The 23,726-nt window shown below is 37.6% G+C and overlaps 2 protein-coding genes across 5 annotated transcripts in view; both read right to left on the bottom strand.

Moving 5' to 3' along the window:
• The window catches only part of LOC121319739 (lysine-specific demethylase RSBN1L-like), a 52,328-nt gene extending 49,646 nt beyond the window's left edge, over positions 1-2,682 (bottom strand). The window contains exons 1-2 of the mRNA XM_041257488.1: positions 2,133-2,682; positions 502-597 (exon numbers count right to left, since the gene is read on the bottom strand). Of these exons, the coding sequence (XP_041113422.1) occupies positions 502-597; positions 2,133-2,604 (568 nt within the window). The 5' untranslated portion in view covers positions 2,605-2,682. The remainder of the gene's footprint in view (positions 1-501; positions 598-2,132) is intronic.
• A 6,455-nt stretch (positions 2,683-9,137) lies between these two features.
• The window catches only part of LOC121319738 (tyrosine-protein phosphatase non-receptor type 12-like), a 51,239-nt gene continuing 36,650 nt past the window's right edge, over positions 9,138-23,726 (bottom strand). The window contains exons 9-19 of one of the 4 annotated variants that reach the window (XM_041257483.1): positions 23,310-23,376; positions 22,609-22,686; positions 22,428-22,523; positions 20,002-20,087; positions 15,331-16,304; positions 12,444-12,521; positions 10,827-10,924; positions 10,710-10,740; positions 10,572-10,613; positions 9,909-10,028; positions 9,138-9,549 (exon numbers count right to left, since the gene is read on the bottom strand). In XM_041257483.1, coding sequence (XP_041113417.1) covers positions 9,488-9,549; positions 9,909-10,028; positions 10,572-10,613; positions 10,710-10,740; positions 10,827-10,924; positions 12,444-12,521; positions 15,331-16,304; positions 20,002-20,087; positions 22,428-22,523; positions 22,609-22,686; positions 23,310-23,376 — 1,732 coding nt within the window. In that variant the 3' untranslated portion in view covers positions 9,138-9,487. Of the gene's footprint in view, positions 9,550-9,908; positions 10,029-10,568; positions 10,614-10,709; positions 10,741-10,826; positions 10,925-12,443; positions 12,522-15,330; positions 16,305-20,001; positions 20,088-22,427; positions 22,524-22,608; positions 22,687-23,309; positions 23,377-23,726 lie in introns of those variants that run through there. The other 3 variants (XM_041257484.1, XM_041257485.1, XM_041257487.1) reach the window with 3 other exon arrangements.

Raw genomic sequence — 23,726 nt, 5'->3', positions numbered from 1 at the left:
TTATTTTATAAAGTGAAATACTACTGTGTTTACTCACTCTACAAACATCACAGGGATATGAAACCGAAAATGACAACAATATGTGATATCTCTGTAAAGAAATAACCCTTAACTAAAATGCTGATGACATTTTATGTCGACAACTCAAAGTATCAGTTTGGAGGAATCGGCGGAAAAGGATTCACTTTTTTTGGCCACCTGTGACCTTCATTTCAACAGGTGGCAATTACCCAGGGTCTAAGTGGAACTTATGAGCACTTGAGGCTGACATGCTATCCACTGCATAGTCTGAAGATGTGAGTCCATTATATAATTTAAATAATTAACTTTCTGCAAAACAGGCATTACATACAAATACATAAAAGAACATACAATAATGGAGCTTCATTCTTCCTAAAACCTTCACAATAAATATTATGAATGCTAATTCAGCGAATTCACTGGTAATCTCATTGCAGTCAGTCAGAAGTTACGAACACACATGTACTCATCAATACCCACCTTTCTGCAGCAATTTCACTTCTCCATTTTCCCTCTTAATTTCATTCATAACTTTGTGTTTCTTCTTGTCTTTCTCCTTTTCTTTATTATTCTGATCTGAAAGAATAGAAGCAGGAGTGTTATTGGCAGAGCAGTAAGACAGCACCAAACAGTAAGGATGTTCTGTGTTCCGCAATAGGAACCGAACTAACATCAGGGCTGGAGCAAAAGCAAAGTGTGGTCTTCAAACGCAAATATCAAAATAACATACTTGCTTGGCTATCAAAGGATTTATTTATTTATTTATTTATTTTTAATGTGTGTTCGGAGTGCCAATCCATTTAATACAAGTTAATCTGTTTTCAAATTGAAATAAAACATTTCAGGACAGTCTCAAATAGGAGTCTATGGCCGATATAGTGCGTTATTGCTTTTTATTTATGGCTAGTTTGAGTGACAAATGTCCACCCCTATTAATGGGAGATGGCCAAAATGATCATGCCTTGATACAGTTTCCAAATGCAGTGAAGATTAAGATTACAGTGCTGCCATTAATGTGATGACATCACTGTTTTTGTCACACAGCAAGGTCCTCTGCAAGGCCTTTGAGGTCAGCGACACATCAGTAGGAGGCTGACACATCGCGATGACGAGGGAGTGTATTGCAAAAAGAGCATTTAAGCAAACATTACGATTCAACAAGTCTCTTTTTTCACGCCACGGTGCTAAATAAAATGTAATTACTGTGCAAAGAATAACAAAATTAATATGCATTATTAATTTTCGGCGCCTTCAAAATTAAAAGCAATGGCAACACGTTATTTCTAACAGTGTGTGCAATTAATCATGTAATCATATCATGGGGGGCGTGGTAGGAAAAAACTATATATAAAAGCTTAACTTACTCTAATATATTTGTTGTTTTTCAAAGACGGTTTGTAAAAACCAGCGACTGATACAGTAGTCCTGGAACTGATATATAGATATGTCAAATACAAAAATATACTTTGCCGTTTTACTTAAAATATGTTTTACATAAGACATCACAATTAAACTTAGTGTTGTACAACTAAACTACGCTGCATTGGTACTTTTAGTATTAGGATATATAAGAATATTTGACATTTCATCGGGAGCCAGTAGGACTCATAGTAAGTGAAACTACAACCCAGGCAGCCGAACACACATCCATAAATTAAACTACAGAATTACAAATTAAAATCAGAATGAAAGCTCAACATCATCTATCTTTAAACTACCAATGCACACTGCTTAGACTTAGGTTACTGGCATATTTGTAACAAACCAAAACATTAACTTTACGTTTATAAAACAAACAAAAAAGCTAAAACTAAACTGTTTTTATTCTGCATCCACTTTACAACAAAGTACAAACCCATCATGATGAAAACAAAAACAAGGCAGAGACATACACAGAGCCAAGCTAGCTGCACAATGTACACCACGGCCCACATGCTTCCAATGGGTTTGCAACGTAGGGGGTTTTGTCGAATCCTCTACGCGCTACATATTACCAAAACAAACCAAACAGAAATGGAGACACGTAAACAATGTATACGACCAGTATAACACTGTTGCGATCAAGTTAATAAATAATTAAACTCAGACACGTTCAGTTGTTAACTCCCCACCTTTCTGCACCAACTTCACCTCCCCGTTTTCCTTCTTCGTCCCAGCAAGGCTGTTATTTTCTGGGACTGGCTTGTGTTTATTTTTCTCCTTTTCCTTCTCCCGTTTCTCCTTAGGCTTTTTAGGCTTTATGGAGGTGGACTGAAAGGCGCTGGGCGTGAAGACTTTATGGAGAGAAGTCTGGGTCGGCTGAGTCGGAGTGTTCGTCTTAATTTCATTGAAGCTCCATGTTGTTGGGCTGCCATAGCTCTGTTTCTGCTGCTGCTTCTCGACTGCACCACCTCGACCTCCTTCTCCATTTAGTTTCTTGGGTTTAAGGTTCTTCTCTTCGTTTCGGACTTTTTTGGGCGGCGGGGGGTGGTGATCCCGGGAAGACTGCGGTATGCTATCCGACGCTCCTTTGGGTTCCTTGGGTTTCTGGAGCGGGTTTTTGTCGGTATCTGCAAAGTGGATGAAGCTCAGTGAGTCCGCCATCTTTGGGCTTTCTCTATTTACTCTCTCTGCTTGCTACTCTGCTGTTTCAGTGAGAGGCGGAGCTACTCCGCTATTGACAGGCAGAGCCGTGCGGAGGCACATCACGAACTACAAGCTGAGGAGGCGGTTGACGGGTTGCAGAAGAAGCGGGAAAGACCGCAACAATTTACTGTAAAATGCTTGACACCACATAGTGCTATCATTATTTTGTACCAAGTTGGTACTAACAATGGAAAGGAAACATACATTCATTCCTGCCTATATATTTGAAACAAACAAACATTATGTCTGATCAGCATTTTGTTGATTTAGTTTTGCTGAAATATATATATATATATAATATATTATATATATATTTTTAATATATATATATATATATATATATATATATATATATAATAATCAATTTGAATATTAACACTTTACTGATATAATATTATATTGTGATTTTTAAAATTATAGTTAAGATAAATAAATAAACAACCCTTGAATTGGTTTTATTTTTCTTAATAAAACCAACATCGTTATCTTCTGTACCATTTATTACATACTTGCACAGTAGGTACCTTGTTTTACTGGAGGTTAAAATATCTTTAATGCATAGTATAGGACGCAAAATATTTTATTTCAAATTACATATAATGCAATTCCCTGCTCTGTCTTTTCCAGCTGTATGAAAGTAAACAGGTTGTGAAATCTTAACGAATTCACAATAAAACATACCCATGTCAAACATCTTCCTTACTGTTTTGTACACTATTAAGTTAGGTGATTATTTTGAACTATTGAGGATAACGACTTTAAATGAAAACAAACTAGCCATGCTTGTGTGACAAGGGGGGCTTTTCAAGAGGTGATGTCTTTGATGTTCTACCAATTGAACAGTCTTGTTTACATTCCAGGTTCACTACCATTTGAATGTGGTTCTTTCCTGTATTAAATCGTTTTCAATTTCAATAATGCTGTTGACAGAGGTGAAAATAAACCAGTAAGGCCCCGTACAGCGTACCTGCAAAATATTTCGTCAAGGTACTTTCATATTTTGACTTATCAAAACGTTAGGTTAACTACAGTAACCCTGGTTCCCTGAAAGAAAAGATGACCACCAACATGACTATGGGATATCCCTGCCCATAGGGTAGATATCGCTGAGCTCTATATCAAAGCTGCTGATAGGCCCCTTCCTGGGATGACGTACTCGGTCAGTGCCGACATTGAGTCCGACAGTGGAGGAGCACTGGCTTCCAAGGCTACCTCGAAGGTGAGTTCTTCCGATGCATGGGGTTTGGTCTCCCCTCCTACCTGCATCGTGTCAGAGGAGAAGAAAGCCCAGTCCCAAGAGGCCGCTGTGGAAAGCATGTCCTCTTATGCCAGCTGGGACACCTCTCCCCATCCACCCTGATCTCCCCTGGGGAGGGAGGGTATGGTAATTGGGGCTGTATAGGAGCTGGGACTGCGGCAGGAGCCACAGGTGCCTGTTTAGACAAGAGATCCAGGACCTGGGCCATCTGGGCTTTCAAGCCCATAATGTCCCTCACCTGTTTATAACGCTTCACCCTTCCCACCTGCAGAGATTGGCAGCAACTATGGACGGCCTGTGTTTTGGGGATGTCCAGCAGGGGGTCCTGGGACAGGTCATGGAGGAGGGGCTCTGGGGCTCCAAGAGCCGCCGACAGTCCGGCCACTGAGGATGCAGAACTTGCCCTCATGGCCCTCTCCAACCTGTTGTTCTTCACCTGGGGCTTAAAAGCTGCAAAGATACTGCAGTCCACCTCTACCTTGAGGGCCAAGATTGCATGCTGGACGCCCAGAAACTGCGTACAGAGGGTATGCTTATCCTCCTGTGGGATCTTAGCCTTGCAGGGCGTAAAGGGGTGTAACCCCGACTTGACCGACATCAGTTTGGTGTTCTGCTTCAACTGAACAGCGTCCACTGCTGCAACATGCATTCAAGCCCAATTGTACCATGTGTTGCGTGCAACTTGTGCACCGAACGCTGTGTGTACTGTGCACCGTGGGTACTGAGTATTGTGAGCACTATGTGCACCGTGTACTGTATGACACTGTGCATTCATGCACTAGTGCTGTAGTGGAAGGCACCAAGCACCATGCGCACCGAGTTCCGTGAGCACTACATGCATCGTGTACCGTGCAGCACCGTGTCCACGCACTGGCGCTGTAACGCTGGGCACTGTGCGCACTGAGCTACCAAAGTACCAAGGGCTATGCGTGCACAGAGGTATCGAAGCACCAGGGGCAGCTATGCAACGGTGCCTGCCCTAACCTTGTAGTCACACAGCTGGTCAGCGCACAGCATACACCAGGGAGACACAAGGTCCAATAGGGGAGAACACACTGTTGTTTCTTTACAACTCACGAGGTGGGTGGCCTACACAGCCGGCGAGGTCTACTCTACAGCTGGATGAAGTAACAGAGCCCGGTGGAGGAATACACAGCTGGATAGCTGTAGTAATAACTGTGCTGCAGCTATCCACAGCACAGCCTTGAAACAGAGCTGTGCGGTCTATCAAGAGGCAGGGGACATGCAGCGGAAGCCAACAACAAGGCCCACTCCAGCTGCCAGATGGCGGCTGGGGGAATCACTCGACAGTGGGGATGCAGCAAGGCCTAGCCCCGTGGAGGAACAGTATTCTCCCAAGAAAGAAATAGACAATCAATCACAGAGTGACTGCACAGGCAGTCGCTAACACACCCCAAACAGTAAAAAGCAGCGCAGACTACACCGAAGCGAGGAGGCTGCTGAAAAACAGAAGAGACTTGAATTAGAGAGTCTGTGATTCCAGGAAAGCAGCAAGCCGGTTTCAGTATGAATGCAAGGGAAATACAGCACGACTCAGAAGCTCTTTTCTCTCAACATGCTCAGCTAGACATAGGTGCCTTACCATACCATCTTGAGAAGGAAAAAGAGAAATGGCTTCCTCAGGAAGACGTTTTAACACCTTGGTGGGTGGGACCCAGTGCATCATCCCAGGAAGGGGCCAATCAGTAACTATTGCATTTTAAGACTCCCGCCCTCGCTCATCATGTCCAACTGTCACCTCCACTTAAATAACATTTTTATCTGGGCATGTCATGGTATTGTTTGTAAGACTATATACATACGTCACTGATATATAACAATCACTAGCTGTAATCCAGTCTACTAGGCTGGAGTCACTGCATTACACAAAGAACTCAAAGTCACTCAGGTCCCGTTCACGTGACCTATGATGGCAGAGGGGTGATCGCCATGGTAACCGTCACTCTTGCAGCGGTTCAACCTGTCAGCATTGAGTGAGCTTTTGTCAACTGAAATTTTCTAAGACAAAAGCACACAGCTATTCGGTAATTTGGTAGAATGGTAGACTGTGATACGCGGTTTCTTTGTATTGCTTTTAAAAGGAAAAATATGAAACAGAAAAAACAATCATGAGGTGCTTCACAATAAAAAGGAACTAGAACACCACTCGGAAGTAAAAATTGTGCACGTAGTTTAGTTCATATTCTGAGGCACAAATAGAGCAAAAACAGCCTTCATTTTTTGTCCCGGTCAGAAACAGTACAATTGTTAAATCGTCCTTGTTTGCGATTGTATTTACTTTTTTTTAAAGCAAAAAAAAATGCATCTGTGTGCTCAGCAAGATAATAGCAGAGTGATGTACTATTAGGTTGTATTAGTACGGAAGCGTTCTAGTGCCAATTAAAAATTAAAATTAAAAAAGTATTTCCTACGCAGGACTTTTTAAAAAATATGTTTAATTGTTTAACTACTATTGTGTTAAATACTGTTATTGTAACGGTTACGGAGTTGGTACGGGGTCAGTGACTTGGGCAGAAAAAAGAACGTCCTAGTTTATCACTGCAAATCTGGTAATATAATTACATGAACAGTGTGAGAAACTAAAGCTCTGATATAAATTTGGTCAGACACCAAAATCCAAGTAGAACAACAGTGCTGTTTTAACTGTTAGTATTAACCTGTATATTTAAAGTTCAAAATTCATTATTCATAATGAAACTCTTAAAGGATACAAAATTTTGATTTTTAAATTATTGTTTAAAACAAACAATTATGCATTACCAGTAAGAAATTAGTTAGTTTCACCTCTCGCTGCTGACTACGCAATACTAACAGAACATGTGCTACACAAACCTTGGACTCTGCTCAGCTATCGTCTCACAAACGCTCATGACTGCACTTTTCCGTGAAACATAAGGGCTCTATATAAAAACTACTCCAGTGCGCAATTTGCATTACTATTTTGAAAGGAAAAGTGAAGTTGTTACAGAAGTAGCTCGAGACAACTCAACTGTTTCATATTATTTGTGTTACTTTACTGGTATGTTTTCCTTTCACACAAAATGAAACAAATTGCAACAGTTTGACACTTCGTCCCTTGCAAATATCTTTTTTTTTTTTCTTTCTTTTTAAACAGTAATTGTGAAACATTTTCTTGTGTTTTGGGAGATGCAGTCCCTTGCACACTTATGAAAACAAGTCATTCAGTGGAACTCAATTGAGTCATTATATGTTGAATGCAGGAGGATAATATACTTTTTTCTATAGAAGCAATGCAAATAGGTCAAATTAATTTACACCCCCCTTCAAACTGAAGTGTTCCCCTTATTCTGGCAAGGATCTGTGTTTGACATAGCTGTTAAAGAACGGGGCAGTATTTTTAATTTATTATTTTTAATTTATGTTTTTACTCTGGGCATCATCTGCAATGAAACCTGACTGAAAATGTAATGGAAAACAATTGTGTATCAACTGTAAAGAATTTACTGAAGTGCTGGTTGGATTTTCATTTGGAGCCATTCTACTTTTAAGATATTAAGGAACTGAAAACAAAACTAGATGACTTTCACTATTAAAAAATAAATAACATTTGATCTAGGAGGTGGCGTTCAATTTCCTGTCTCCTGTGATGTTCTCTAATATGCTGCTGTCCCAAAGAGGTCTTTTGTAAACAAGGACAGTGTCTCAAGAGATGTTTAAAGCAGATGTAGGATAATAAAATTGACAAACTGAGTATTATTGTCTTTGCAGATCCGAAGGAAACACCAGACTCTTTAAACCCTTAACTTGCAGCTTGCAAACTCATTGGCTAATACAGTCACAATACCAAAATAGTTTGTGATATTGCATACAAACTGGCCATAAATCAGAGAACTAGTGGCTGTTGACAGCAGCCCAGAAGCAAAAGTTACTTCAGCAGTCATTAGTTTAAAAATAATAATAATAATAATAATAATGTCATTAACTTCTGATATCACATCCCAGGTCTGGCTTAATAAAACATTGACCAGAGTTTTTCCCAGTGGGCAATAAAGCCCTCATTGTGCAGTTTTAGTTTTATTGTGCACAATCAGTTTTTCAACTCTTGGGTCAATAGTTGTTCACTAGAAGACACAGCTTCAGTCATTATTTGTATTCTACTGTACTTCACTGAGGTCTACAAATTTGGCAATATGGTGCTGGTAGCAAATAAATAAGTGACATGAGTAATTGTGTTAACAAAAACACAGATCTAGCCACAAGACCCTCAAGAAGAGAGACAATCAATTGAGAGACACATGTGCAATTAAAATGTTTGGCGACATTTAAAAAAAAAAAAAAAAAATGAAAACACCCAGGACACAGTATTGAATCTTAGTGATGGAAGCATAAATGCTCAGACTACTGCTCTCCAAGACCCTTTCTTGGTCTACCAAAGCCATGTTTCCACTACCTTGTGTTGTATTGCACAACAAACAAAAGTGCACTACAAACACTGGCACGTATACCAACTTTAGACTGATTCACTCAATCCAGTGGTACAAACCATGACATGGATGGTACTAATGCCTCCTGTTGGTCAATTAATCAGCCTTTTCCACTGTGAAAAAATTAATATGCAGTGGAGTAAACATCAGTATGAAAATATGCTGGGTAGGGCTTGTTTTCTTTTTTAATCCTCAACCTCTGAAGACAGATGAGAATAAAACACTCACTTTGCACTCACTTAAAATTGTTTTACTGACAGATCAATAGTTTTTGTAAAATACAGGTCCTTTTGAAGATGCATTTAAAAAAGTGTTACAGATTTCACACAAACTGTACTGAGTGACTTGCGTGTTAACAGAGGCACTTGTGAGGCTCCAACGCTAATGGTGCACCGGAGCATGGCTGATGAATAAAACAGCACATCATATAAAAATAACCTTTTGAACACAATTTACAAAATGTATTACAATCTTTAACCCATGATATCTTGGGTGCTGGCTGCTTCATATCAAGCAGTTTATAAAAAAATTTAAAAAGAGGAAAAAAAAAACTTTCAAAAATATTTTCTAAAAACAGCAGGGCAAATAATTCACAAAACAATGGTACACAAAGGTTTTAGATCATGCAGATACTTACATCTTCTGTTAAGAATATTTTATGACAGTAAATATTTTATATACATATAAATATATATATATATATATATATATATATATATATATATATATATATATATATATATATATATACACACACATCATACAAGCACTGTTACACAGTAAAAAAAAATAAGGCCAGAACAGAATAATTTTTTTTGTAATAAAAAAAAAAATCTAAAAGTTTATAATACTATAACTAAAAGTTAAATAAGGCAGGTAAATGGTCCCAGCAAACAAAGATTAACAATTTTAGCACCAGAACTTACACACCTGGCAAACAATAGATGTACAGACAAACAATGTACCATTGTTATCAAGAAGAATTACATTGCTTGAGACTGTTAGTACAAAAAAACAAAAAACAATAAGGATTGTGTTGTGGAATATGTTGCATCTATTTAATATACAGTGGCACTTGATGGAAATGAAGACGACTCCACGTTATCTTCATGATCCATCATGTCCATTCTGAAGGGACATCCCTGGGGCCCCTTGGTTTTGTACAGCGGTTCCTGAAGCCTGAAAATGAAAGGAGTAAATGTTAGGAAATACAGTATTTTTATTCCTACCATTTGTGCAAGTGACTGGTAAAGATTCATGGTCAGTTTTGAGAGGATAATTTTTTGAGACTGAAGATCTGACTGACTTTGTTAAAGGACAGATGGCAGATTCATTTGATAATAATTCTTCCTTATTCTGGAGAGCCTACTACTTTTGATCACATATATATATATCCAGAGCATCTGAAACACCTTCATATCATCTGTGCTCCTGTCAGCCCCACACCGCACTGACACTTATGGAAGAGGTTTCTTTGCGAGTCCAATCCTTGTATATCTATGAAAAAACAATATATAAAAAAGGATAGATTTGCATACCTAGGGATGTGCTTTCGGCTGAGATTCCTCTCTGTGATACCGTGTCTCCCCTGGCATTGGCTGTGTTCTCTTGTGCAACAGAATTGACCAGGTTTCTATTATCTCCTAGACGGGGACCATCTACAAAAGAGAGACTAGTTAGTTAATCTGTTACAGACAAATGTTTTAACATAACATACTGGCTTCAAAAAGCCAACCAACCAACCAGGACTTGAGTGAATGTTTACTTCGGACTTTTTAAGGGCTCACACAGGTTTTAAAGATTTAAGCAGCATTACAGAATACATAAAAGACCATTGGATATGTTTTTTTGTCTTCTTTAGGTTGTTGCTGTTTTGATCAAATGTACCCTCCACTTGGGGTGGGGGGAACGACAAGATTAGGAAATTGTGCCAGCACGCAAAAGAGCTGTGTAACGCATTTTAGAGCTTGTTTTAAGGATTTCCACACAAAAAAAAAGGATTAACTGCAGCAAGTCATTGGTTCCTAAACGTTTTTACCTGAGGCCCACCTGTTCAGCTGCAGAAAGTACTGCAGCCCACGATTAGCACTTAAGAAAAATTATTTTTATATATATATATATATATATATATATATATGATAGATTTTTTTTCGTTATTGTATATATACACACAAAATACATAGAATGTTGTTGTTACACACGGTTTGTAAAGAGGTTGAGTATTTCCAGTTGGTCCACTTCACCTGTAATGACACAGATTTAATGATGCACTCCAAAACATATGGAACAAAATTACACAAAGGGAACACATATACAGAAGAGACTGTAGAAAAACTTACCATTTTCTGTACTCCTAATTGTTTTTCTACCCTGTTAAACATAATAAAAATAGTTAAGTAAGCTTGAAGTACCATTAGAGTTGCTAAATGTAACTAAAACTGAAGACTTCAGATTACCTTACTCCTTATCTGTTGAAATCCTTCAGGTGATTGGAGTGGGTTTCCACAGAACTCTGCAGAATGACTAGGAGCAAGTGTTTTTTGGGTTAAAGAATCTGCATTAAAAAAATAAAAAATAAATAAAACCAACAACCATTGAATAGCAACTCTTTGTAAAACAGTGCTCTGTTTATCTTTTCTTTTGGGGAAAAAACAACCAATAAATGGACTTTTCAGAAAGCTAACCAATTTACAGCTACACTGAGAGCTGCTCTTTTGTCAGAGCTTGCTGAAACAGGGACCAACATACCCTACTCCTGTATTTAAATATACTACATTTGATTGCCAGGGCAGTATAGGTTTTAAATCGCAGGGAGACACAGTGCATATGAACCCAACTAAGTCAGCATATAATGTTTTAATGTGATGCAACATGATTTATACTGTATGGCTAAATGCTGGTGTTACATTGAGATGGAAGTCAGAGAATCCACACATGTTGTCTGTTCAAAGTGAAGTTGCATTTTTTTTTTTTTTTTTTTTTTTTTTAACAATGCAATAAAAAACAGGGCATTTCCTCAAAAACAGCACAAAATTGTTTTGCCATTTCTCAGGTGTTATTTCTGCTTTCTACAAATTTGTAAAAAAAAACATTAAATATATTTAAATCATATTCATCTGACAGTTTTAGAAACAAGGTACTTACGGTAACTGAAAATTAGCAACCACATTCAGCTTACTTATTTTAACAAACTAAGGCAATCATTTTAAGTCAAATCCACTAGAGGGAGCTATGAATTTGAAAGAGATTTTTTTATTACACCGTGTAACACTTTTTTTGTTGTTCCTGGGTATGCCTCAAAAGTATAGAAAATGGCTATTATTCCCCACAAACTTTGCTTTTGTGACCAGGACAGTGATATTTTGAAATTTACCTATTTCCAATGAGAAAACGGGTGAATTTGTGTTTTGTCGTTCACATAGTATTTACATGTATTTATACTAAAGTAATACAAAAATGACTACAGAAGATTTAGAAGTGAGTAGTTTTTTTTTTTCTAAATTTTTTGTATTACTTTAGTATAAATACATGTTAATTTGGATTCATATGTTGTTTTTTTCTGACTTTGTGAACAAAAAGACACACATTCGCCCCTTTTCTCATTGGAAATAATGATATTTTGAAATTTACCTGTCCTGGTAACAAAAGCAAAGTTTGTGGGGAATAATAGCCATTTTCTATACTTTTGAGGCATAAGCAATTAGGAAATAACACTTACTACCCAGGAACAAAAATTGTGTTACATAGTGTTATCCAATGATGTGTTATTATTTGTTTATTTCGTAGACGCCTTTATCCAAGGCGACTTACAGTGACTAGGTTGCGTGAACTATGCATCAGCTGCAGAGTCACCTAACCTAGTCACCATTAACTAATGTGCTTAATTCCCTCTTTTGCTATGCATTGCAACTGTTTTCACTTTCTTTGGGTTTTTCATAATCCTTGATCCGGCGTATAAAATTAAACAAACATTCATAATGTGTAGACTGTATTTTACTATTTATGCTAGATACACATTAAAACCGACATAGCTAACACCAATGCACTGCTACGAGATGAGACGGGTGGCTCACCAAGATCACTTGCCAGACGACGAGATTCAGGGGTTCTTGCAGGCAGAGGGGGAGGAGAGTCTTCACTGTTATCAGAATCTGAGACAAAACAGAGCAAATATTACTGATGGGTGAACAATCACAGAAGCCACAATTTAAAGCATGACATCTACTGCCAAGGTCCACTGCATTTTACAGTTTTAAGATGGAAAATAGTTTGCAAACACAATCTGTCCAATGCTTGACTTGATAAATCATGCAAGCTAACTTTAATTCAGATAAAAAGAAATTAGAAGCAGCAATCTGAAATGGACAGCAGTGCACAGAATACTATAGACTCTTACCGAACCATAGCAATTACTGTAAAGCACTTCATATGATTGACCTCTTTTTAATCAGTGAAACGGTTTTCTGTAGTACAGTATACTGCACAATTAAATTTTAATTCAGCCATTTAAAATTAGGAGATAAAGAAAAAATGTAGACATTGATAAAGACTTTTGTTAAAACATTTAACCACATAATATTATGCGAGTGTTTTAATGGCAATAGCGATGCATAGAGAATATAAGAAACACTTTACTGTATAGGCTGAAGAACTGAACTTAAGATACAGGCAAGATCTCATTTTTTAGGCACTGATATTACTTATAGTAATCAATCATGTATCTGCCTGTCACATATCTGCCATGATCAGTCTCTTCAGCAACATTAGTTTATTATTGAACAGAGATTAGTTCAGATTGTAGATCCTACCAAAGTTTCAGACACTGTGTTGTATGAATGCTGTGCGCTACCATTGCTGGTAGTGTCACGTGAGCTGTTCAGTGTGTTTATGTAAATAAATCCTGTTCGCCTGCGGGGCTTATCAACTTCAGCCTCCGTCCTGATCTCCTGCCTGTCACTCCGCTGTGACCGCCACGCTGTCACAAACATTAAAACCCTGTGTCTTTCTAAACAAGGGATTTAGGGGAGGTCCACAGTACAAGCTGAATCTCAAAATAATTGTGTGAATACAGTAATTGTTACAGCTGTGTACAATGGTATATAAAACAGGAATCATTTATCTGCCATTCTACATATCTGCCCTTACTCTGGTTACACTGCAGTTGGATACGCAACTGATTACTGTATATGCTCCATCACAAATACCTTGTCTTGTATTTTTTTCTTATGTTTCCTAATTTGTTTTCACTCATGTCACCAAATTCAAAATAACTGCCTGTTCATACAATGCCTCTCTCTCAAAAGTCTTCACAAAATCTGGGCAGAATATACAATGAGTTTATGCCAGCATAAAAAGAGTAGGTAAATCAACCATTAAACAAAGAAAAAGAGACAGAGAGGAGAACAAGGAAGAAAACAAACTAGTACACATTAGGAAAAAAATCACTGTACAGGAAGGAATAACCACACACCAAAGAAAGTTAGAATTTAAAGTCTGATGGGGCAAGGCAGCTTTATTTTCTTCATTTTTTGATTGAACCCTGTCTAAATTTCCTCCTTAGAGGTTGTTACAACACTGTAAATCAAGGATAAAATAAAACCACCTTATACAGCAAGGTTGCTTTTGTTTTCACTGATAAGCCTCGCTTCTCCGAACCATCATGATCCAGGTAGTTGTATTTCAGACCTTTCAAGTTTTACTGCAATTAGGTTTTGGTTTGGGACACTCTGTTCTTGCATGGTGCCTAGATTTAATCCACAACAAATCATCCAGTATATGTCCTTCTGTGTCAGTTATTGTAAGGCAATAATAATAATAAAATAATAATAATAAGTTTTATTAAGACAAAGCCATGTAAAAAATCTGTTGCTGTTAACATTAAGATCTACTTTGTTTAGCATAACCTGCTGTACTTTACATTGTGCCAATAAATACTACACTGTAGTCCAAAAGTATTAATTGCCTAAAGCAAACATTATTATTTAAAAAAATCTGATTGACAAGTATTTGTCATGGTGCCATTAACTGACCAGTACAATGATAGTTTAAGGAAATGTTAAAGTTCTTATAAAAAAGGGCATACAGATTAGTGATGCTATACAAAGAACAAAATTACATCGTATATATAAATCAGTATCAAATTTGTGCTAAAAAATGTGTAAAAGTGTTCTTTCATCCTACTATTTTTTCATTTTTAGTTATTGAAAAGATATATATGCAGAACAAACAAACACTTGAAAAAGGTGACATTTAGAACAAATGTAACTAATGCTCTACTTAAAATAAAAAAAATAAACATAGGTAATTCACTTAACAAATAACTTATAGAAGGCAGTTGGAAACAACAGTATGTGCAGTTCTTTTTGGATAAAGAGCTATTCAAAAGGCATTACTTTGCCAAGCTTATTTCGATTTCTAACTTTGGTATATAGTTTCAGACTACTGAAATATGGTAACCTGTCATTACAGCCTGGTCTAGGAGCCAGGAGATACTAGCTTTGTATCCCAGATCAGTGAGTCTCTTGACCCTTTTTGTGCCAGATTCCCACCCAGCTACAAAAATAGTTTAAGCAGTAAAATAAGAGAACATATATAATAAAAATTAAAACGCACACAGAGGCGCAAGATTCAAAATTGGTCTCAAGCATCATTTCAGAAAATAACAACACACACCACATAAAAAAAGTTAGCAAAACTTCATACTTAATTTAAGGACTTGTCTAGTAGTCATTTATAATAAAGTTGTTTCTTACTAGTTTTAGAGTAAGATTTTATATCCATTTAAATAAATTGAGCTATTGATTTGGATGGGGAGGGGAGGAGGAATTAAGAATCTTGCCCAAGATGTCGTCTTTACTATTTTTTTTTTTTTTTTTTTTTTAATTTATAAGCCAGGGTTAATAAGCTCTCTTTGTTACAAACAGATGTATAAAAATCATATTTAATAAAACACAGACATACTTGTTGATGTTTCCGTACTGAGCGAGCTTGATGGTTTTTGGGTAGCGATAGACATAGATGTTACTTTTCTAGCTGTAACATTTTCCCCAGTAGTGGTGACTGAAACAGTAGCACTTGCGGTTGAAATACTGGATAGGTTTTTGGTTTTTAGGGCTCTATCAGAGTCCCTCCCATCAACTTCAGAGTCAGAGTTATCGGAATGGAGAGGGTTGCTAAAACTAAGTGCCATTCCGGTTGGCGGGGTTTGGGCACACTGTCTATTGCTGGTATTTGTGGAGACTGCCTGCAAGGGAGGTTCTGCTGTCAGTGCAATAGTTTTAGGGACCTGGCTAGGAATACTGAAAGGCTTCTCTTCGGCAGACACAGGAGAAGAGGACGGTGCCTTTTCGGGGCTCGGTACAGACCACGCAGCATGTCCTTTCTCTTTAAGGGGAAGGTGGTTGGGTCTCGGGGGAGGGTCAGATCCTGTGTGCCTCTGACCCGCAGTCTGCAAGCTCCCTTTGTCGGGCCCTGAGCAATCTGAACAGAGGTTCTGCAGGGGCTCAGTGGCTGAATCTGCAGAAAACGAACTACCACCTGACTCCATGACAGAGTAGGATTTGGCCTTAATTGCGTGTCCCCTGTGGAGCATGCTGTTCCCATCAAAGCTTTTTGGCCCCTCCTGAAGAGGCACCTTCTTGATCTCAATACTCAGCTTTCGCTCAAGTTTTTTCTCAAAGGGCTCTATGGGAGCTGGGTAGGTCTCCGTCTTTGAGACTGGCTTTGTGGGTTTATCATAGTTTTTGTTGTGGTCAGTGGCTTGGCTAGACGCCAGATCGTGCAACACCGGCTTGGGGTGGTATCGGTCGCTGTCCTGCCACACTTTAGTCACAGTGGGGAAGGCAGACGGAGGAGAAGGTGTCAGGATAGGCGGGACAGGGAGAGGCTCTGGAGGCTGCAGGATCTCTTCCTTGGCATCCCCTTCAACAAGGCAACTGAAAAAAAGGCACATAAAAATTTGCATTAAAGGATGTAGCAGCCATAGATGTGTGTGGCGGAGTGTCCTGCCCTTTGTATATATTTGTTTATTATTATTGGTGATTGTTATGGATTTATGTACATATGACGGCAAAAAGCCAATGTATTATTTGTATTTTATTATTGTGTGGCAGGAAGAGCAAGGTGCCGGCCGCCACGTTATTGTTTGTATTTAAATTAGCTTGTGAGAATGCGTGACTGTCAGCTACTGATTGTTTAACTGGCTGGCAGTCACACAGACTTAGTAAATCCGTGCACAATGTGACAGAGGAATAATATAATAATTGATAGCTAGTTAGTCCCTCGGTCACAAATATAAAAGACCTGCAGTTTGGCTGCACGGGAGAGTGTTTCTAGTTGGTGAACGACAGTGGAGACAAGAGGTAAGACATCATTTAAAAAGATAATTGCTACGTATGCTGATTTTGCAACCAGCATACTACTTGTTACTGTTTGTTGTTTGTTTGGCCAACATGCCTTTTTGCTTGAAAAAAGTTTCTCAGTCTCGCCCAGCCATTACTTGTTTTGGTTTAATTTCCCTGGTCTGACGTCCCCCCTGCAGCCATCCTATTCACAGAGTGGTTCAGGTTTGATTTTCCAAAATAAATAAATAAATAAATAAAACAGTAAACAAAGGCTCCAACAGGGTCCACTGACAATGCAGCTTTCTACTTGTTTTGCAAAAAAGTGTGTCTAAAAAAAAAAAAAAAAATACTGACATATTCTTGGACATAAAAATTATATTTAATAAATCATATATATTAACTGCAGGTTTCAGAGTAAACTTTGGGGATTTCAGGTAATGCCATCCATCAACAGAATTTCAGGTCCTAATACTACAAAGGCTTTCATTTTTTTCAATAAAAATATACTTTTCAATCAAGACCAAGATTGACCTTTGGATTAAGGGCATTTACCTTTAAGGGCAGGATGCACCAAATCAAAACTACATGGGACCTTAATTTACAAAGCACAACTTTCAACAAACAAGTCAAGCAGAAAGAGATAAATTTGTGTAACATTACTGAAGGCACTTAAGGAAACACTGAACTACTTGACTTGCATCTTATAAGTTCTGCCTTCTAATCTATGACTGAGTGATTTAAAAAAATCCTCTCAAAAGCAACCAGTAAAACATAAAAGTATAAGTCAGTAAAGCGAACAAAATCAGGCCTATTATGATCTCGCAAGAAAATTGCCGAAGCATTTCTTGCACAAGTTTGCTTTATGGAGGCAGAGTCACACATTGTTTTGGAGGGTGACCCTCTATAAAAAGCCAAGAACTTAAATCCTATATGAAAGTAAATATTAAAAGGAAAATACCATTGACAACCATCAGGTGGTAAACTAGATATCGCCACGGTCCATTAAAAAAAAAAAAAAAAAAAATCTATCAGAAGGCACTTAGGAGTCCATATAGGGAATGCAACACAAAGACCTAACATCACCTACAACTGCATGCCTGTAAATTCAAGGACAATACCATGAGAACCTAGTTCCTAAAAATCATTTAAAAATAAAATTAAATATTCTACCTTTATTGCAAACACGTTTTCTGTCTATTTGTTTGATGTGTTTAAACAATGTGAAGGTCTGGACTACAATGGAAAAAAGAGTAATTGTCTGACTACTTGATCTCTCACTTCCAGGATGCTAAGGTAAGAAACACTAAAACTTTCATAATTGTATTTTTGCATTCTTGTAAAAAACTGAGACCGTAAATGAGACCACAATGCAAGTGATGGAAATAAGTTTTACCACCAGGAAAAGAAAAAAACAAACCCTACATAACTTATTGTGCAAAACACTGAAATCAAAACAAACAAACAAAAAACAACAAGATACCATACTCTAGATCATTTGTTGACATGCAAGTGGAATTTATTATTCCATTATTTTTCGACACTTACAAGAAGACAAATATCCAGAATACTGTCTTGAGCATGTGCAATAGAGAAGGGAGTAATTTCCTGTTGGGTCCTGAATTTATTGTTAAATCCATTTTGATTCCATATTGTAACACAATAAAATGTGGAAAAGTCCAAGGAAGGGGGGAATACTGTTGAGAGCCACTGTAAGCTCGTAACTGACTGCCAATACATTAAGGGGTAGAATTGAATTATGTTTTGTGGTTTCATTATACAAAGAGTGGCATCTACTTCAATTATCTAAAACAGCAGCAGATCTTAATGCTGCTATTCTTTAACTTGGTGGAAAAGCACTAGTGGAAGCATTATTTATATCACTGCTTATAAAATGCATGTTATTAGTTTAAACCAACAGATCATTTTCTTCAGCCACGACTTTCCACACCTCAGAACACAAGGATTACAGACAGGGAGGGGAATATTGTTGCTGTGGTGTTGTAGTTGCACAGGCTTGGGAGCTAAACTAAAGTGACAAGCTGCCTAATTCCCTCATAGAATTCAATTTAATCCTTGATCATGTTTTCCAGTTTCTTACACATAATACAAGAGAAAATGGGCTGCACGGCTTCCAACAAGATGAGGATTTACTGCTTGTGCCTTTATGGAGAACAACACTGCTGTTACACATTAAAACAAATAAATCAACTTCGCTGTCTGAAGTTAGATGCTCCCTTTTCTATTCCTACTTCACAGCAAAGAATTTTATAAAAATGTATGACAAAGGAGATGTGATACCTTTTATTGGACTAACTAAATAATAACTATTCACAAGCTTTCAAGTCCTCAAGGTCTCTTCTTCAGGTGAAAGTAGGAAAACTTTGTAATAAAAGTCGCATCTCCTTCTCTTTGTCTATCATCTCTGGACTAATACGGCTACCATTTCATCCATCATAAAAATGTATGCAAGTTTGTATGCACTTTGGAAGGCTACTTCAGATATTTTGCAAAGCCCTTCTCTTACAATCCTTAATTGCCTATGTCGTATTTTTTTTTTTTATTATTATTCAAAAGATCAGTAAGCTTGCCATAAGTAAACATCCACAAAGTCTGGTCTGTGACCATGCTGACAAACAAACATTATGAGTCAATACCTCCTTTTATTTTAACAGCAGAAGTTAGAGGGTCTTCGGTCAGTGCTTGGACAAAGTCCAATCCACTGTGACCCTTTACATAACGGAATTTAATGTATTTCACTGTGATATCAATATGTTCTTGTCCAGGAAATGGAAAACACTATTATAATCTTTACAAACAGCATCTGCCATACAGACCAAATAACTGGCCTGCCAATTTCCATCTGGGAAGGGTTTTTACAGTATTTTGAAGGAACATCAGTAAGGAAAGGCAAACATGAAAACCCAACCTTTCCCACCAACTTGGTACCTCCCATGACATGTGTAACTAGTAAGGTGTATAATTAAATGGAATAAATTAACAAATTAAGACGACACCAACTTAGCGTTTACATTAACTTGCAATTACTATGTATCGAATGCATTACTTGATTTAAAGTGCCAGAGCATATACAGCGAAAGTGGGTCTAGGTCACCATATACCCTTCAGAGAATGTTACGTGGCCTACTAAGAGTTTACAGGCAGCTGGAAGAGGACCCAACTTTCTCGCATTAAACAAAATCTATTACAGCAAACAATGCATTTAAGAGTTTAGGATAGCTTAACCAACCACCCAGGAGACGATATTAGAACAGCAAAATATTCAAGTTACCTGCGGATTCGAGGCGGCTTCGGTGGGGGAGAGTCCCCTTTCTCCTGATTCAAGGAGCTGGCAGTGTTTTCAGGACTAATTTCATTCTGAAGAAAGAAAACAAAAATAAGTATTTTACAATCAGATACGGTGTGCAAAAGTGCGTATGACTTAAGAATTAACCCTATAGATTATAAATGCACTTCAGCTGAAGTGTTTTTTGCCAAAAGCATTTTTATTATATATTGTGGAACTTGGTAACATTTAAGGTCAAGTCTACAAAACCACATTCTGGTTTAAAAGGCAGCTTGCTCAGCCTAGAACATCCTATTCCCAGAAGATAGAAAAAGATTAAAAAATCTTGTGATGTAAATATGAAAGGTGTCAGGACTTCAGTCACGCTTCTTAGAAACTTAACTCTTTCAACACCGTAGACCTCTAAGACGTCTAGGAAAAATAACTACACATCACATACTTTGTCCTCCTTTTTTTAAACACTTTGAGTTTATTAGCATTTTCATGGTTTTACACTGTTAATAATAGACAAGAATAAATTGGAAGAAGAAAACACACAAAAGCAGCTATTTTTCTGCCCTATCAAAGTCAAGAATTTTGAATTAGAATTTAATTTTTTTTCTGCTGGCTTTCTTCATTGTCTGCTTTGACGCCAACACATTCTGAGCATGATTTCACTGCCCCAGCACAATCCAGAAATAGTAAACAGTGCAATCCAGCACTGGCTTCTGAAAGACAACCTTTCACTTCACAATATTTTTGCTTTCTATGCATCATACACCATTGTGTAATAATTGAAAAAACAATGCATTTTACTGTAAGACTCACCAGCTCATAAAGAAGGTCCAATACATGAGCAACATACAATGTTCAATTTGTTTTATTAAAACCACATAGTAAGTCAGTAACCTAAACCTATGTGTAAAAGTGTATAAAGATCCCAAAATTAGCAACAATGGCTTCTTCTGAGATCTACATGTTGAGCATAGTTTCAGGACTTGCTGTTTCTGCACTACTGATTAGAATACACCAGCATGAAACCGTGGATTCTGTTACACAGCCGAGACACCGCTGATCAACAGAAATTCATATCGTGTCATTAGCATTGGTATTTGTGCATGGCTTATGGGCAAAATATTACAAGCTCTGAGAAGACAAATAAAGTTTCCCCTCCCCCTATCTTTCTTTTTTTAATTGGTATTTTACCAATGTTTGCAGTCAGTTGTCTTTTAAATTAATGCTGGCATATATCAATACTGTTTAAATTATTAAAAGAAAAAACAACACAGTATGATACTGTTTCTAGAATTTAAAAAAAAAATCAAGTTTGGTTCGATTTGTATTATTTAAACCAATAATATTGGCAGTATTTAGACCAATTGAACAGGTGGATGGTCCTTTATTAACTTAATGGTCTTAAAGCAAAAAACTTGCTTCTGGGTTTGTGTTCCCAGATATGATTATTCTTAGTTCTATGCCTCTCCAAATGAATTGTCACAAATCCTTCTGAAGGAGGAAACCAGCCTCAGTAGATGGCAGCCCACCACGGTTTTCTGTGACTTCTGAAGCTATTCTTCACTGCAGTGCACATCCTGTCTTTATCCTCTCTAGAATTCTGCATTATTCAGGGGGCTGGAGACAAACTGGCAAATGAAAACTAATTAAAATAAAGTATATTCTATAAAAAAGGAAAAGATGTATTTAAAACAAAAAATTATTGAAGTCTAACTAGTTTTCTGCAATGGAAAAGCATATGGTCATATAACGCATATGCCCAAATTTTAAAGCAATGTGGCAGTAAAAGGGTTCATGTTTACTCAATAACTCTGGTAAAAACTTAAGTAGGAAATGTTTTAAATACAGTTGCGTACCAAACATGCTGCACAATTGCTGGAGATACTTCAATTTCCATAGGTTGTTCCCTGGCCATAACCATGGCAAGTGAACAAACAAACAAAACATGTAGGGTAAACAAATCTACTTTAAAAAAAAAAAAAAAGAGTCCAGTCCCCCCCCCCACCAGTGGCTCATCCACTGGGAGCGCAGAATGTGTCACACAGCTTGGATGGCTCCAGTTTGCATCCGCGCTCTGCAGAGAGGCTGAACTTTGCTGGGGACGCTGAAGGTGGCGTCACATTGGCTCTGACACTTCCTGGGTGCGGGATGGGAAAAATCAGCAGGGACACTTTCCCCACATCACTCAACAGCGAACTCTACTGGCCAGACACAAACACATTCAGAATGGATAAAGAACGCCTGTGCCATGTAGGGACCCACTGCGGTGAGGAGAAAAAAAGATAATGGGACATTCCAAATTGGGGGAAAAATAAATTGGTCACTAAATTTATTTAAAAAAAAAAAAAGCTTCCAATAAGTTTCTGTATTTATTTTTTACACTTTAAAATTTAGGTAGGGATCAAAATGTCACTTACTGTACCATCTGTGATTTTCTTTGCAGGGCCTTCATACAGCTGTATCTGCTTCTCAAAGAGTTGTGCAATAGCTCGATGGACAAGCTCGTACTGTTCCTATAAAATAAAGGGTATGTAAGCCAGTGGGATATTTAGGAACCAAAGAAACATGAAAACATTCTTCAGTGGATACACTTTGTACCTTCGTTTGTACAGCGGAATGCCTTTGCGTTCTCATTTCTTGAATTAAACTGAAGACATTGAACTCTTCTGGAATTTTCTAAAACAAAAGCAAATCAAAGAAATCTATGACTATTCGAGAGCAGCACAGGGCAAATGTCAGATATAAAGCCAAGAAAACGTAAAGAGAGGCATAAATGTTACAGCACAGCTAAATAAGGTATTTTGTTTTTTAATACTGGAAATGAAGAAAATGAACTGGAGAAAATGAACCAGAGCTAGTAAATCAGAACAAAAGAATACCACTGCATGGGGTTTAGTGACTAAGCCTGGTAAATCAGATACATCCGGAGAATATTTATCCTGACACTAAACGGCACCCAGTAGAATTCCTTTGCGCTGTTGTATGTCGGAGTTTGCCCTATAAAAGCTGGTGGGAAAACAGTGCTGTCACCAATCAGTATCACTAGAGGAGATCCTGAAGCACTATGCCTTTGGCATTCTCAACTCTACAGCAAGGACACTCTAAAAAGGGGCACATGTACAAGGAACACAAAATGTGTTGACAAAAAGAGATTTCCCATTAAAATGCTTGTCCAACTTTATAATGAAGTTTATTTTGTAAAACTACTGCCAGACAGCTTGGGACAAGAAAGCAGCGTGCTGTTTGTTACAGAGAGGACACATCTGGGGATTCAAACTCCGATTTGATAGCTTCCGTACCTCAGCTTTAAGCAAATTCCATGTATAGTCTATGGCACAAATTGCACCTGTTCTCCCACAACCAGCACTGAAAATAGAAAGGGAATAAAAACTCATTAGCTCTTTATCATTAATATAACAATTAGATCATTAAAACAGTTTCAGGGTCTTGTACTGAAAAAATAAAACTGGGCACATTCAGTGGAGGAATGATCTTTCCTATGTAAATGGCACTACAGTACTCTTGTACAATACTTACAAACAAACCTGTAGCGCATGCATATTGCTCAATGACATTATCATAATGTTAACCAACATATACCGGTATTCATTTTCATGCTTTGGCATGCATGTTTATCACACTACCACAACTATTTTCAAATATACACGTGTGCGTGTGTGTATGCATGTATAATTAATATAAAAATAAGTTGTATG

The sequence above is a fragment of the Polyodon spathula genome, chromosome 8 (assembly GCF_017654505.1).
Source record: "Polyodon spathula isolate WHYD16114869_AA chromosome 8, ASM1765450v1, whole genome shotgun sequence".
In the NCBI taxonomy this organism is placed as follows: Eukaryota; Metazoa; Chordata; class Actinopteri; order Acipenseriformes; family Polyodontidae; genus Polyodon; species Polyodon spathula.
Note: the sequence above shows the minus strand (reverse complement) of the source record. Positions and strands in the feature narration are given on the sequence as shown.